Genomic DNA, 16533 nt, shown 5'->3' with positions numbered 1-16533 from the left:
TGTTCTGTCCAATGACTGCCTCTTCATCTATGTACAGGTTCCTCATGAGCACAACTAAGTGTTCCTGAATCCCCATTCTTCAAAATATTATCCACAATTTGTTATGATCCACACAGTCAAATGCCTTTGCGTAGTCAATAAAACACAGGTAAACATCCTTCTGGTACTCTCTGCTTTCAGCCAGGATCCATCTGACATCAGCAGTGATATCCCTGGTTCCGGCCTGTATTTCTGGCAGTTCCCTGTTGATATACTGCTACAGCTGTTTTTGAATGATCTTCAGCAAAATTTTGCTTGAGTGTGATATTAATGATACGGTTTGATAATTCTGCATTTGGTCGGATCACCTTTCTTGGGAATAGGCATAAATATGGATCTCTTCCAGTCAGTTGGCCAGGTAGCTGTCTTCCAAATATCTTGACATAGACAAGTGAGTACTTCCAGTGCTGCATCCGTTTGTTGAAACATCTCAATTGGTATTGTTTTTTGCCAATGCCTTCAGTGCAGCTTGGACTTCTTCCTTCAGTACCATCAGTTCCTGATCATATGCTTCCTCCTGAAATGGTTGAACATCGACCAAGTCTTTTTGGCATAATGACTCTGTGTATTCCTTCCATCTTCTTTTGATGCTTCCTGCGTCATTTAATATTTTCCCCATGGAATCCTTCACTATTACAACTTGAGGCTTGAATTTTTTCTTCAGTTCTTTCAGCTTGAGACATGCGGAGCATGTTCTTCCCTTTTGGTTTTCTATCTCCAGCTCTTTGCATATGACATTATAATACTTTTCTTTGTCTTCTTGAGCCAACCTTTGAAATCTTCTGTTCAGTTCTTTTACTTCATCACTTCTTCCTTTTGCTGTAGCTGCTTGAGGTTCAAGAGCAAGTTTCAGAGTCTCTTCTGACAGTCATTTTGGTCTTTTTTACTTTCCTGTCTTTTTAATGAAAACCCAGACCTCTTGCTTTCTTCATGTATGATGTCCTTGATGTCATTTCACAATTCATCTGGTCTTCGGTCTTTAGTGTTCAATGTATCAAATCTATATACCAATATAAAAAAACCAAAAAGCCAAACCCAGTGCCGTCGAGTCGATTCCAACTCATAGCAACCCTATATAGGGTGAGTCAAAATAGAAGATCCATATGTTAAAGTTGGTGAAATGGGCTTCTTGGCTTCACCAAATCTGCAAGGAAGGAGTTTCAGTCTCAAGACAGTAGTGACCTGAGTACAGTGAAAGGCTTGTTTATGGTCACTTGGTCAGCAAAACTCCAAGGCACATGAGTATGTTATGGCACATACATGCTCCTGAGAAATTTATTAAAGCAGCTTTATGTAAATTTAATCATACTTTAAATTATTCACTCTTAGGTTCCCACTGACTCTGAAGTCATATATATCAAGATCTCCCTTGAAGATATAAATAATCTCGTAATATATCATCTTGAATTTTTTTGTGGATCAGGTTTGGAGGAGCTTCAGATTGCTCCCAAAATTTACTAATGACTTCACTACATAACAACTACAATGATAATAGATACCATTTATTAAGCATGATATTCCAGAAAGTTTACTTACAATTTTTCATTAATTCTAACAGCACTGCCATCAGGTATATGTTATTATCCCCATTTTACAGTTGAGGATTCTGAAGTTCAGGAAGGTTGAGTTATTTGCATGTGTTGGAGTTGAGATTTGAACCCCAGATTTACCTCAGACCAGTTATTTCCTCTACAGTGCCCTCCTTTATACATGTTTGACATTAAGTAGCCTCTAGAGCTGACAGCTATAGGTAAAAGAAATTAAAGGTATGGTGACATTTATATATTTCATTTCTAATATATAAATATATTTCATAAAAGAATTACTTTCTCTGCCCTTGGCTAGAGCTGTGTTTTTCTGCCCCTGCTGCAATCATTTGGACAAATAGGAAACTGCCCATTAGGCAAGGGTCACATGGAAGGGAGTGGATAATGTAATTTGCAGACGGAGAAATGTTATGAATAGCTGGTATTTTTAGAGTATTATCTTTCTTCTTCACAATGGGTATTGGTTTCCAGCCTGATAAAATGTAAATTTTACAAGGTCTGAAGAAAAATAAGACATGGAAAACTAATGCCAAGAATGAGGAAAAGATAGAAGGCTCACTTGCAAACCCTGCCTCAGATGTTAGAGAGGGGTGTCAGCTGTGATCTTTCAGAGACCTGGCTTAAAGCTCTGGTCACAGTTTTGCCTTGTTTAAGGGCTGCTCCACGAAGTATTACTCCCGTTGGAATTCTGGACCCCTACCTGGGCTGTGGGACTTATAGGAAAGACATGGCCATTAGGACACTTACTTCAAACTCATGATCCCATACCTCAAGAGGCCTCTGCCCAGCAACCTTACTATGATTCTCTAGTCTATTCACTTTCCCACTCTCCTGCATGACTCTCTTACCCTTTTGCATTTCACCTCAAACCTTTCCTAGGCCTCTCTACCTCTCTCTCTCTGTCTCAGCAGATAACCTTGCCTCCTACTTCATAGAGAAAATTTAAGCTGTTAGATAGGAGCTCTCTCATCTCCCTTTGCCAAATCCCTAATCCATCATCTTCATCTTCTCTCTCTCTTTGTTTTAACTAAGAAAGGGTTTCTCCATCTTTCTAAGATCTGTCCCTACTTTCCTTTTCAAGGACTTTGTTCCTTTGGTCATTTACTTTCTCTCATCTTCTCTACTGGATCATATCCATTCACATTCAAATGAGCTTTCATCCCTTGACCCCACTTCGTCAGCTACATATGCCCCCCAACATACTCCCCTCTTCTCCTTCGCAATAAAATTATTTTGCCTAAGTCTTCCCCTTTCTCCTCTCCCATTCTTTACCAAGTCCATCCCAATCTGTCCTTGACTCCTGCTATTTCCTGGAAGCTCCTCTTGACTTCTGTATCATAAAATCTAATAGTCACTGTTTCTGTCTCCATCTGACCCAGACTCTCAGAAATATGTGACACAGTTAATTCTTCTTTCCTTGACACTGTGTTCACTTGGCTCCCCAAACTCTACACTTTCCTGGTTTTCCTCCTACCTCTCTGCTGCTACTTTTCAGTCTCCTTTGTTAGGATCCTTATTCTCAGTCTGATCTAAGTGCAGAGACCCCCCAACAGCTTGGTCCTGGGTCTTCTTTTTTCTTTATACTGTTTCTCTAGGTGATCTTATCCATTACTCTGACTTTAAATATCATCTACATTCTGATAATGCCAAATGGTGTATATCTCCAGCCTACCGCTCTTCTCTGGCTTACTTTGGTATATCCAACTGCCTAATTTGATATCTTCACTTAAGTAATTCACAGGCATGGCAAATTTATCTTGTCCAAAATTTAGCTCCTGCCATTCTGTCTCTTTTCAGTTCCTCAACCACCACAATGTCTCTCATGTCTCAAGGCTTCACATATCCCATGCCCTCTACCTAGGATGATCTTCCCTCTTCTATTGATGCAGCTGACCTCTTGTCATCCTTCAGGTTAATGCTTCAATTTCACTGCCTCAGGGAGGCCTTTCCTGACCACTCCATTTAAGCACATCCTCCCCTTGATATTTTTTGTCATTGCACAGAGTTTGTTTCTTTCATAAAAGGTAGCACAATTTGGAATTAATTTTGTATTTTTTCTTTCCTTCTTTTTCCCCTGCTAAGCTCCGTATTGGCGGAGACCATGTCCTTAATTTTTTTAATCTATCCCTAGCACATTACATTGTGGCTGTGACTTAGTCAATGCTCAATGGATAACTGAAAGAATGAGGGGGAGTCATGAAACAAAAGATGTACTAGAGGAATGAAATGACCCAGAATGTTTTGGGTTGTCTCCACCTTCCTCATCTTAGAGCTGGGTAACTCCCAGTAGTCGTCCATCTGCTCGCAGAATCTCCTGGAATAAGAATAAAGGTAGATTTGGCAGCATGAGAAAAGGAGCAGGTGGTGTAGTATTTGGTGTTTGAAAATCCAAGGAGTACACACGGGCCTTTATAAAATCTTGTCTCAGGGTAGAAAAAATGAAATGAATTTGCAAGCTACTGAAAGAGCCTGAGTTTCCTCACTTTTGATCAGGAATCAGGCCAAAGACATGGTTTGTTTTCAGATGCTCAACCTTTCCCTGAAATGACGCCCTGTACTTTCCTCTTCTAACTAGCGGAAAGACAAATGGAGACCCAGATTGTGAAGCCTCTGCTTCCATCCCGACCCCAAGTTGCCTGGAGGAGATTAGCCAGGAGACCAAGGCCAGGATAGAGGAAGAAGCTTATAACAAGGGGTGAGTCTGACCTGGCCACTCTGAGGTCACCTGGCAGGTTGCAGAAGATACCTTCCCACAGGCTTTTTTCTGTTTTTTAGAGACTTTAGGGAAGCAACCAGTGGCTGTAGGACCTCCTTGCCCCAGTAAGGAACTACATAAGAAAGAGCAATACTGTTCCACAGGAAGGGCAGAAGGAAACAGGGAGAGGGTGTGGTTAGACAATAACTAGACTACCCACTTTTTAGGCAGAAAGCCACTAGAACATCACTGCCCAGAATAATCTGGAAATCAGGAGCCCTGACTGGGTTCCTCTCAGTGGTGCCCGAGGTTTCCTGACATGTGCACAGGGCTGTCATATTGCTGCCAACAATGCCCGGAAGCAGCCACTGCTCTGCTTCATAGAATTGCTCTGGTGATCCCTTCTTCCTTTAAACAGGGGTCCCCTCAACTTCCAATCATTCCCTCCTCTAACTGAGCTTCATTAGCATCTTTGGCCATTTGTCAGTTGCTGACTACACAGCACACTGAGCAGGGGCCAAGTCCAAGCCGCAAGATAGAGAATTACCTCTGACCAGGCATTACATCCTGAGCTTCCCTTCCCCATGGCTCATGAAGAGAATGACGCTTTCCACTGGCACAGAACCCTTGGGCTTCTATGTGGCAGTCACATACACAGTGGTGACACTGCACCAGCCAAACTGTTGTTCTTAAACACTCAACTCTATGGCAAGCAAACAGTCTGTTCAGAGTAATATTAATCCTGGGAAAGGGAAATCAGAGGGTTTCTCCTGTCTTTTCACCCACAATTGCCCCTTATACTCAAAATGGGATAAACTCCAGCAGCTTTGTAAGCATTTACTGATCACCCTCCCTATGCCAAGCTGTGAGTCTGGCACTTTCACGAAACTTCACAATAAGCCTGTGAGATGGGTGTCACCCTTTCTAGGCCAATCTGTGTTTCCGGTACTTCCGTAAAACTTCTCAACAAGTTTGTGAATGGGTGTTACCCTCTGTAGGCTATGCCATGTGCCTGGCACTTCCTCAAAACATTCCAACACTCTGTGAGATGGGTGTTACCTCTCCGTTTTATAGGTGAGAAACTGAAGCTCCTAGGTTATACCTCTGTACAACAAATTCAATCTTATCCCTATTGAACACTTGGTTGGATAAGAACCCAGTCAGCAGACCCTGTAGCCACATTTTTCCCTATCAGTTTTGTCACTGTCACACTTTCAAATAAACAGGAAGGATGACTGAGGAGTAAGGGGAAATTGTACTGACATGAGCTCCCTTAGGATTTAGTCTAGTTCCCAGCTTTTTCCTGTTGTGCGGAACCACAGGAAGTGCGTAATTATTGGAGGTGCTCAAGGCCCCTCCCCTAGGAGCTCAGGAAAGGATGCTCCAGCCCTGGCCTTTCCCTTTTGTCTTCCAGATACCAGGAGGGCCTAAAGAAGACTAAGGAACTTCAAGACCTGAAGGAGGAGGAGGAAGAACAGAAGAGTGAGAGTCCTGAGGAACCTGAAGAGGCAGAAGAAACCGATGAAGAGAATAAGGACCAGAAAAGCAGGTGGGAAGCCTGTACTTGGAGCCCTTGTCAGGCAGGCCAAGAGTTGCCACTGCTGAAGTAGGTCACAGCTCATTTAACTGCACAAAATCCCTAGAACCACCAGTCCAGGGCAGCAGTGAGTCTTGGGCCCAAGTGAGGAAACAACAGAAATCAAGAGGGCCCTCACATTGAGACAGAAAGTAAAAGAAATCTCAAAAAGCCAAAATAGTTAACAGCAAAATATTTGCAAGAGCTGACAGGTGAGGAGATGTGGTCAAGGGCAGAGCAGATAGCAATCAGGAGCTCTCAGATGCTGAGAAAGGGTGAAGGACCCTGACTAAAGTCCCTTCTGGCTCAGCCACAGTTATCTCATTTCCCAGCCATCCCCTCAAAAGAGCCAAGTCCAAGGGAGCTTGACTGAAGTCCTAGAGGGGTTTCTTGCAAGAACAGGGGCAGAGAGAACACACGGGGGCAGCGAACAGATCCAGCTCTTTGGCAAAGGCGAGTCTACAACAGAGACCATCCATGCTGACTAGAGAAGCGTGGTTATTTGGACAGTGTCTTCACTTGGATTGGAAATAATTGATTACTTTAAAAATGTATCTTTATATTTCAAGTATATTATGTCCTAAACCAGAGGGAAAAATATAACATGTAGATAAAGAGAGAATAGGTCCTACATCTTGTCCTACCTGTGGTGCTACCCAGCCTTCAGGATACAGAACAGTGGAAATAGCCTCACCTGGTTCCAGGGCATTCTATGCAGTGAGGTATTGTGGAAATGAGGCCTCAGCCCCACCAGGCCAGGACTACACCGTAGAAGTACATGCATAGATAGGGACAGATGAATTGGTGCCTATAGAAGCAGTTTACTCTTCCATATGGATATAGTGACCACATCAATGTCCTGAATTTTCAGAACAGCCCCAAATTCATCCATTCTGCCTTATCGTCTCCATTAGTACATTCAAACCACAAGTCTTGAATTTCGATTTTAAATGTGGTTATAGCAACCTTGAAACCTTTCACCAAAAGTTTTCCTTTCAGACCCTCCAGGCTATCTTTAGATCCAGGGAAGCTCCAGCCAAAATGATTAACTATCTAATCAGCTACTGAACTTGAGGGTAGGGTATGTGCCTCATTACTGGCTAACTGTGGAAATCACATGCATGCAAAGAAAAAAGATAGTAACAATTAGAAGGCGGATGGAAATGCTTCAAAGCACATTGTCATTGTTGTTAGGTCCCAACCAGTTGGTTCCAACTCATAGCAACCCTGTAGGACAGAGTAGAACTCCCCCATAGGGTTTCCAAGGAGCAGGTGGTGGATTTGAACTGCCAGCCTTTTGGTTAGCAGCCAAGCTCTTAACCAATACTCCACCAGGGCTCCTCAAAGCACCGTGTGTGTGCGCTCGCGCGTGCATGTGCGCACGTGTGTGTGTGTGTGTGTGAGCGCACGCACATAGGAGCCACCAGTAGAGCCCAGTTCGTGGAAGATTCAACCAGGATGAGAAGTCTCAGCCTGCACAGGTCAACCCCATTGTTCAACAGAAGATCAGGCTAGGAGAGCTGAGGAAAATCCTTCACTGTTGCAAATGGGCCTGTATTAGGATACACCCACACTTCCCCTAATGAAAGACCTCCAAGATTGATCAATGAAAACATAATTGCTACTGCAAGCAGCTGGATTCTGCTTTCTTCAGGTCTCACCTCTTCTTGGGAGTCCTCTGTTCTTGTTTTTCAGACCACTACGCTACCTTCCTCCCCATTTAATGCCCTTCCTTTGGCTCCCTGAATACAGCTAAGACAGGCAGGAGCTTCTAACGCTTCCAAACACTGAGAAAGAACAAAAGAGAAATAAACAGAGAGTACATGGAATATAAACAGTATGGTTTACAAAGCACAGAGGTCCAATCTTTATCTAGCTAGTTTGATCTCAGATGATTGGTGGCTCCCTCCCATTTCATGAAACCCCAGGGAAAGTAAGGCTTTGCTTAGGGGCTTCTCTACCCAGCTCCTGGTCATCAGCAGATAGCAACGGCCACCCTTAGCACCCATCACCTTAGAGTGTCCTCATAATCATGGATCCTGAGAGGCCTCATTCTCTCTCCCAAACACGCTCTCTCCTGCATCTGCTTTTTCATTTTGGGAACATGCCTGTACCTGGGATGATGGATCCCAGGCATGAGCACAACCCTCAGAAGAGTCCTCAGCCTTCAGGCCCAGCAGTATGCATCATCTTCTCCATGAGGACTAGAATATTGCTATCATATAAACTTCCCACCCACAGTTTATAGGGTCCCTTTCTCATTTCTAACTCAAGCCAGACTAACTCCAAAAGCTGTTACCTTCAAGGCCAGGCGATCCTCATCCATTCCCGAGTCCCTTATCACTCGGTTGCCTGCAGGCATCTGCACTCAAACATGATTCCATATGAAATTTTGGCATCTCATTAATAAACAAGGTCTGAAGTTACTAGAAGTTCTGTGTCTCACAGTGAGTTTTAAAAACATTGGGCTAATCCCAATAGTTGACTCCTTATTCAAGAGGTTCAACATCAAATACTAAAGGCCTTTTGTCTGAGTCTCTTCTCCATTATAATATATAATAATATAATCTGTTATAAACATTACTCTTTGGAGGAACAGTTTAAATGAACTCTGGATGAATCAGCCTAATATCTTAACCATATTAAGATAGAGAACACAGTCTTCTGGCATTTATGTAATACGTGGAACAAGTGGAATTGCTACAATGCTACAGAAAACTTTTGTCTTTTCTCCCACTACCTGTTGAAACCTGCCCTCTGGGGTTAGGATGATATTTAGGCACGTCCTTTTACTTTTCCGATAGCTCAGAAAACAGAAGTCCTCTGGTTGGTTTCCCACTGCCACTGAGTCAATTCCAACTCATAAATAGAGTCCCCAGAGTAACTTCATTTCAGTAATTAAAATGGCCAGCCTCCGGAAATAATCAAAAGCCCAAACTTCTTATAGCGCTCAAGCTTCTCCCCTCTGCTAGCTCTGGTCTCCTCCTAGAAGGGATCCTGCAGTGGGAACGGGGCACATGGTTGGCTTCTTTCTCTATATCCCCACTTGCACTTCTACCCCGCCACCCCCAGCTTTGCTAATGCAGTGTCTGACCTCTGCAGGGTTAATGCTAAGAAAAGGAATCAAGATTAAGGGATAAGAAAAGTCTTACTTGACTGGTATTAACTGTGAGCTGGCTCCCATGCTTACCAGAGGTTTAAAGCTGACTTTTTGTAGTGTAGTGCTTTCCAGGACCTTCAGAGACAAACATTCCTCCCACCCCCCAACATATACACACACTTACACCATTGCTGGGGCTCTCTCAACTGCATTCCCCTTTATGAGGTTGAATGCTTTCTTTTAAGCTGGTCACTTAAAACTCCTCTCAGTCCTTGGGCAGCTAGAGGTATACATTCAGCTGTTGTGCTGAGGTCTCCTCAGCTTCTAGGTAGCTCTCCCAAGCAGGATTTAAGACACTTGTTGCCAACTTACCTTCCCTTGACTATATCCAGTGAGGAAAATATATACCTTTGGCCCAGTATTAGTGGAAGGGCGATCATGGCCCCCTAGTCTGATGCCATAAAGCACTTTGGCAAGATTCTTGCCCTTTAGATTTCTCATGTGTGAGTCACACCCCAGTCCACCGTGTCACCCAAACTGTAACATATCAATCTGTCCAAGCAGCATCTCTGAAGCTCTTCTTGCTAGGCCTAGTTGAAGGAGAGAAGTAACCATACCCCTCCCTATGGGGGTGTAGGTGGGTTGGACTTGTAAAAACCAAAAATTTGTTTCCAAATGAATAATACTTCTAACCTAATTCTACTTCTAATCTCTTTTATAGACTAGCAATGCATGATCAACTAAGGGACACAAAGCCTGTTCTTGACCTCTTCCTTAGCAGTGCCACTTAAAAGGTCTAGTAGCTTATTTTGGAACATGGAAATACAGCCCCCCCCCCCAAGAAGATACCATTATAGCATCCAATTATATCTTAATAAAAAATAAAGAATCTAAATAGGGCTGAAAGAAAATAAACTTCCATTTCCAAGCTGTCCCTTCCTGACAGTTGGGAAAACAACCAGTGATTTTCACATCAACTAATTTGCTCACTGTTTTGCTTAGTTGTTCCTGAAATGATGGTCAGAGAATTCCTACACAGAGAAGAAGCCAATCAATTTTCCCTGTGGCCTTAGTATCCAAGGCAGGCACTGCTGTGCATCTAGCCCCTTTCTTAGGAAGTTATTTGTTGAGTCTTTGAGTTCATCATAATACATCTATTTTCTACTAATTCTGAACTCTAGAGCTCTCTACTTCTCAACAAATGGCCTACATGTGGTAGTGTCTCTGTGAGCCTCGGGATCTTCAAAAAGCCCTTCTGTTACTTTCCGCATTTCTTCTACTTGGTAATCTTCCCTATTCTCATTTTTCATATATTTTTTAAAATAGATTTGGGCTTAAAAACAGGAGGAAATGCTAGCTTAATGAAGGTTTCCAGGGGTTCTCCAGAAAGCTCTAAGAAGGGATTCTTCAAAATGTGCTGTCTGGCCAAATGTCTTTTTACTATACCACAAAAAGAAAGGAAAGGTTGAAAGGCAGTTGGGAAAGAGCAAGAAGAAAAAGAGGAGGAAAGGAGGCAAAAAATGGAGGAAGAAAAAAAGGAGGGAGAAGAAAGGAAGGGAGAGTATGGGGAGACAGTGAGGGAAGAGAAGGAGGAGGGTGAAATCAGGGAACAAAGATTACCATAATAAGGTTGAGAAAACACCTTGAATAAGCCACCCAGAGCTCACCGGAGGTTACCAGTGATCTCGTTGCTCTTAGGGTGGTTTGATGTGAGTTCTTGAGATTAGTCTAACTCCTTGCCATTTATCACTGAACATCATGTGTTTTCTGAGAGTATAGCACAGCTTTTCCACTCTGGATGCAGTTAGGTGTGGAACTAAGAGCACCAAATTATGCATCTGAGTACAGAGGTTGGGATCAGGTTGGAACCTGGAACTAAGCACTAATTCAGTTAAGTGAAGAAAAGATGCTGGCCCTGTCTGTGTGTATGGGAGTATGTGTCAGCCAACCTGGTATCCTGGAGCCTATCACAGAGCTTGGGAGAGTGCAGATATCAATGATCATCTCATAGGTAAATAGGGCATGTGTGAATAGATAAATGAATGATAGAACAACTAAAGGGTTTTCTATACCAGTAGCTCCCAACATCAAGGCTATGGACTAGTGACCTCTAAAGCTAGCTAAAATGGGAAATTTTTTAACTATAGATTTCTAGGCCATACCTTTGGAGATTCTTATTCCGTAAGCCTGGGATATTTTGAATAATTGCTGCCAAGCTATTCTTTGTGCAGCTGTTTGAGAACTCTAGACAGCATAGAAGGTATCCCCAAACAGAAAAGCGTGTGTCTAGCCATATTGTAGCCATATTGTGTGCCCCATATACTAAACCATTCACCTATTTTTTCACTTGACAGCAAACTTGAAGAGTTGGTTCATTTCTTGCAAGTCATGTATCCCAAACTGTGTCAGCACTGGCAAGTAATCTGGATGATGGCTGCAGCGATGCTGGTCTTGACTATTGTGCTGGGGCTCTACAATTCATATAACTCTTGTGTGGAGCAGGCTGATGGCCCCCTTGGAAGAGCAACTTGCTCAGCAGCCCAGAGGGACTCCTGGTGGAGCTCAGGACTCCAGCATGAGCAGCCCACAGAGCAATAAGAAGTCTGATGCCTAGCCAGTGGCCTGCTCCAATACCCTCAGCCTACCCCCTTGCCCCAAATATAGTGTCAGACCCAGGTGTGGGCATGCTGCACTTCAGTCCCACAAGGGAATGAAGAGGGATTCTTTTCACATGTAGTACCTCTGTGGGAGCTATTCATACACGGTAACTGATGTTCTTGGAAGATGAACAAAACTGCTCTGGGAAAGCATCTAGTGTATGAAGATGTCACCTTGACCAAGGAACTCTAGCTGAAGGGAGGGTCTCCTGCCCCTAGCTCAGATGACTGGGGAGAAGTGAAATACCGTCACTGAGAGGGGGACAATAAAAAGCTCACTCTCCCAATTTTTCTTCTCTACAATCGGTTACCAAGAAGAATTGTGCTTAAAGGCCGACACTGACCCTAAGGATCAGACCTGGAATTTGGAGTTGCAACGTGGATATCTTCCCATTTCCCATCTCATTCTCACTGATTACCCCTCAGCCTCTCTTCTCACCTTTGGATTTGGAGTTTCTTTTTAAAGAAATAGGAAAGATTTCTCAGAAAAATACATAAGCTGAATTTAGCTCAATGTCTGAAATGAAATGGGAAGATGTGAATTAATATATATGCATCTGTATACACACACAACATGCATGTGCACGAAGCCAACAACCCTCCAAACATGCTATGGGCATGTGCTCTGGATAAAGAAAATGCCCATCAAGCCAACCCACAGATTGTCACTAGGTGTGGGGCAGTCACCAGGCACCTGTATTCAATGAGCTCTTCACATGGACTAAAGATGTTTGAAAAACACTGAAAACTCATGGCTTCAGTTTTGAACTTGCTGGTCTCCATTTCAAATGCCACTCTAAGCACAGCCTACTCCTTATTTGTTCTCTACTCTTGAGAACAGTTAACCCACCTCTCAGTTGAATGAGGAGAAATGGTATATTTTCAGCTTCAGCCTTACTCCATGTGCCCACATACAAGTGTGCACTTTCACCTTAGTGCTTCACTTCAAACAGGATTTCCAACCCAAGTATATGTTTCAGAGCACTCCTAATTGTTTAGCATAAAACTGAGGAAGCATATCCCATCTCCAATTTGTCTTCTCTCTCTACCTTTACAGCCACTGCCTTTGTTCAGCTCTCATCCATTTTTCGGGGGGTGTTGATTTTTTATTGTTACTATTTTGCTTTTATTTTTGTTGCTTATGTTGTTTGTTTTTGTTTTAACACTTATAAAGAGCTTCCTATGAACCAAACCTTGTTCCAAGATTTATATAGGTATTAATTCACTTACTCCTCAAGAAAAAGAAAAAAAACCGTGAGGTGGGTAGTACTCTTCCCACTCTCAGATTTGGAAAAACTTGGGCACAAAAAAGATAAGTAACTTGCCAAGGACACCCAGCCGGTAAATCATGGAGCTGGAACTCAAGTCCAGGTAGTCTGGCTCCAGGGGCTGCGTTCTTAATCCCTACACTAAATTGCCACCTCCAAAGGTCTCCTAACTGGATGCCTTACATTCCAGTCTTGCATCCTTCCAGTTCACAAACAACAGAGTCTTGGGGTGCTCTTTCTAAAACAAAAATCTCAGAATGTCATCCCCTGCTTAGAACCCTTCAGTGACTTCTCCTCACCTGTAGGATAAGCTTTACTTTCTTCACTTGGCATCAAGTTTCGCAGGATATGACCTCTTCCTCCTATTTTGTAGCCTCATGTGTGGGCTGCTACCCTCCCCAAAAGTGGCCCTTCAACCACTCCAAACCACTTCTGGTTCTTAAACTAAACTGTTTTCTCTGACAATTCTGTTCCTTCTCGCGCTAGTTTTTCTTCTGCTATTCTGTTCTATTTTATTCCACTTCCTGTTCAATCTTCAGGACCAAGTGCAAAAAATAATCCTCCTCATACAATCTTTGATGACCTCTCCTCATACTCCTCACTATACCCAACATAGTAGGTCACATCCTCCTCTGTGCTTTCTGGCACTTTTTAATATTTTCATTATTGATCCTTACTACAGCATATCACAATAATTTATGTGTCTTTCTCCCCTAACATTGTTCATTAAAGATAAGAACCATGTCTTGGCCGTCTCTGGGTAAGTGCCTAGCATGGTGGCTGATGCCTGGGAGGGTATCATTAAATGCTGATCAAAAGAATAAGCGGGCATTCAAGGTAGTGGAGAGCAAGCTGAGGACAGCTGATATTTTGTATGCTCCTTGCACCAACGCCATCACCACCACCATCTCAATGAGAAAAGCAACAGCTTTATTAACCTCAGCTTATTCTAATATTTCTCCATCTCCTCTGTGAGAGAGCAGGAATGAGACTAAACTAGCAAGGGCTGGGCTTGATGCAGTCACTCCCTTCTGAGAGACCCACCTAGAGCAGGCCCCACTTAAAAACAGCATGTCTTTTTAGAGTCATCCTTTACAGTGGCTAGAAAACCACTGTGAGAGAAGCCCAAGCCAGGGTTGACCAAGGATGTGCCATTAAGGTAAAGAGGTGCAGAGCAGGGCAGAAGGACTTTGGGGGCATGGGCAGATGGTTCACTCTGCCTCTCCCAGTGGGACTGAAGACAACTGAAGAACCTTTAGCTACATGAGGCCCTCAGAGCCGAGGACAGAATGCCAATGGAGCTCCAGAGAGTGTGGCCATGTGGCAGGACTCTAGGCTGGCAATAATCCAATCTCAGCCTTCCAGGCTGAGCTGGCCCATTGTCTACTTGAGACAATGGCCAGAAAGGAGTTGTCAGTGAGCTCCTGAACCTCCAGCTGCACTGCAGAAAGGCCGTAAGAGTACTTCCAGACACAGATCAATGTCCATACTATTCCAGTTGTGAGTAAGGGAGGTTGAGGAGCATAAGAGTAGCCACATTTACAAGGGCATTACTGGAAAAGTAGTACTCATTGGTATTTATTTTCTGAAAAGCTAAGATCAATCTGAAGCAGTTGAGCTGCTTCCAAAGCAGCATCGAAATAGAAATAGACCCTAGATTTCCACAATGACATTAACCTGAAATAAAAGTTCCCCTCAAAATGGTTCTGAAGTCTGACATTTCTGCTTAGCCCTAGGAGCCTGGTTGCCTACCTTCAACTGCAGAGTGATGTGTTTGTGTCATTGTTGACATCACCTAAAAGGACCTTTGCTTTCTGCCTGCCGCAAAGCCCATATATATTGTTCCCCATGTACAGCCTGGCAGAGTCAATGAAGAGGGAGATGTTGGATTTGTGTTATCACTGGCCGTCAGTTCCTAATGTTGTTAAGCCTCACACAGGTGTGCTAATGTTGAACTGTAGAGTGTCACATACTTGAGTTTGAAAATAAAACACATTTCCAAACCTCTGGCAGCAGCCAAATGCCTCCTGATTTCACGGAACTAAGCTACAATCTTACTCCAACCCTGAGAAAGCAAATTTGGTTCACTAAAAACAAGCCCTCTTCCCCAATACTTCACACTAGCTTTATTCCCCTCATTCCTACCAAATTCAGAAGATTCAGTTGAGGACTCTTAGGCCAGAACCATTAGATAGAAGCTGAGTCTTTGAATGGGCACTCACAGCATTGAGCTGTGACGTGAGCAAGAAATAGAATTTTTAGCATATTAAACCCTTGGGATTCAGGGATTTTTTTTTTTTTTTATAGCAGCCTACCCTGACATTTGAACCAAAAGTGGAATGCTTTCATAACAAAAATCTCTGACTGAGACCAGAAGAGCTAGACGGTGCCCAGCTACCACCAATGACCTACCTGACAAGGAACACAACAGACAGTCCCAGACAGAGCAGGAGGAAAGTGTGGTGCAGAACTCAAACTCACATAAAAAGATCAGACTTAAAGGTCTGACTCAGACTGGAAGAACCCTCGAAGCCATGGCCCTTGGACACTCTGTTAATCCAGAACTAAAACCATTCCCAAAGCCCAGTCTTCAGACAAAGATTAGGCTGGACTATAAAACGTAAAATAGTTCTTGGGAAGAATGTGCTTCTTAGTTCAAGTGGATACACAATACTAAATGCGTGGCTCCTGTCTGGAGGCAGGATGAGAAGGCAGAAAGGAACAGGAGCTGGTTAGATGGACATGGGAAACCTGGAGTGGAAAGGGAGAGTGTTCTGTCATGTTATAGGGATTGCAACTAGTTCATATGACAATATATGTATAAACTTTTGTATGAGAAATTAACTTGAGCTGTAAACTTTCTCCTAAGGCATACACAAACACACACACAAAATCATTGGCTAAAAAAAAAAGTAAAGATGTACCTCACATTCATCAACTGAGAAATGTGAAATCTAAATCGTATTTTTATCTACCAGATCGTAAATACCAAGAGAAACATATTAATAAAGGACCCTTGTGGTGATTGCTGGAGCCTTGGTGACACAGTGGTTAACCATTTGGCTACTAACCAAAAGGTACCAGCTGCTCCTTGGAAACCCTATGGGGCAGTACTATTCTGTCCTAAGGGTCGCTATGAGTTGGAATCAAATCGATGGCAGCGGGTTTGGTTTGGTTTGATTTTTGGTTTTTGCTGTTGTAAAATCAAGAACCTTTCATAAAGAGAACTAATTGCTTCCCTGGTTGTGTTTTGTAAATATGAATTTTTGTATGTGTTTGGTTCTTTTAAGAAGGAATCACCTGTAGTGGTGTAGATATTTCAAATGTATGAAAGAAGTCCTAAATGAGGTGGATTCATGGAAAGGCATGAAGGTTCTGTCCGCAGTACTTAAATGGGCATTTACTTTCATGAGCTCAGAATTATGCCCCCACAGATCACAAGGCTATGCAGCTGGAAAAAATCACTGATTATATAAGAAAAAGAAACACAATCCTTACTCAACCTCCTTTAGAGAAAGAGCCATCACTAGGAACGTATAAATGAAGGGGCTCCATAGAAAATAAACGCTGAATGGTGTGAGAACAGAGCTGGCAGGGGAGGAGGGCAGTGGCTGGGAATATGAGACCTGGGAAGACCTTCAGCAGTTCACA

General features: G+C 43.1%; 1 protein-coding gene and 1 long non-coding RNA gene across 2 annotated transcripts in view; one reads left to right on the top strand and one right to left on the bottom strand.

Moving 5' to 3' along the window:
• Window positions 1–14915, top strand: part of IRAG1 (inositol 1,4,5-triphosphate receptor associated 1) — a 155990-nt gene extending 141075 nt beyond the window's left edge. The window contains 3 exon segments of the mRNA XM_049890380.1: window positions 4162–4281; window positions 5696–5830; window positions 11312–14915. Coding sequence (XP_049746337.1) covers window positions 4162–4281; window positions 5696–5830; window positions 11312–11555 — 499 coding nt within the window. The 3' untranslated portion in view covers window positions 11556–14915.
• Window positions 1–16533, bottom strand: part of LOC126079395 (uncharacterized) — a 33641-nt gene that overhangs the window by 10008 nt on the left and 7100 nt on the right. The window lies entirely within an intron of this gene.

The sequence above is a fragment of the Elephas maximus genome, chromosome 7, assembly GCF_024166365.1.
Source record: "Elephas maximus indicus isolate mEleMax1 chromosome 7, mEleMax1 primary haplotype, whole genome shotgun sequence".
Taxonomy (NCBI): domain Eukaryota; kingdom Metazoa; phylum Chordata; class Mammalia; order Proboscidea; family Elephantidae; genus Elephas; species Elephas maximus.
This window is presented reverse-complemented; position numbering and strand designations above follow the sequence as displayed.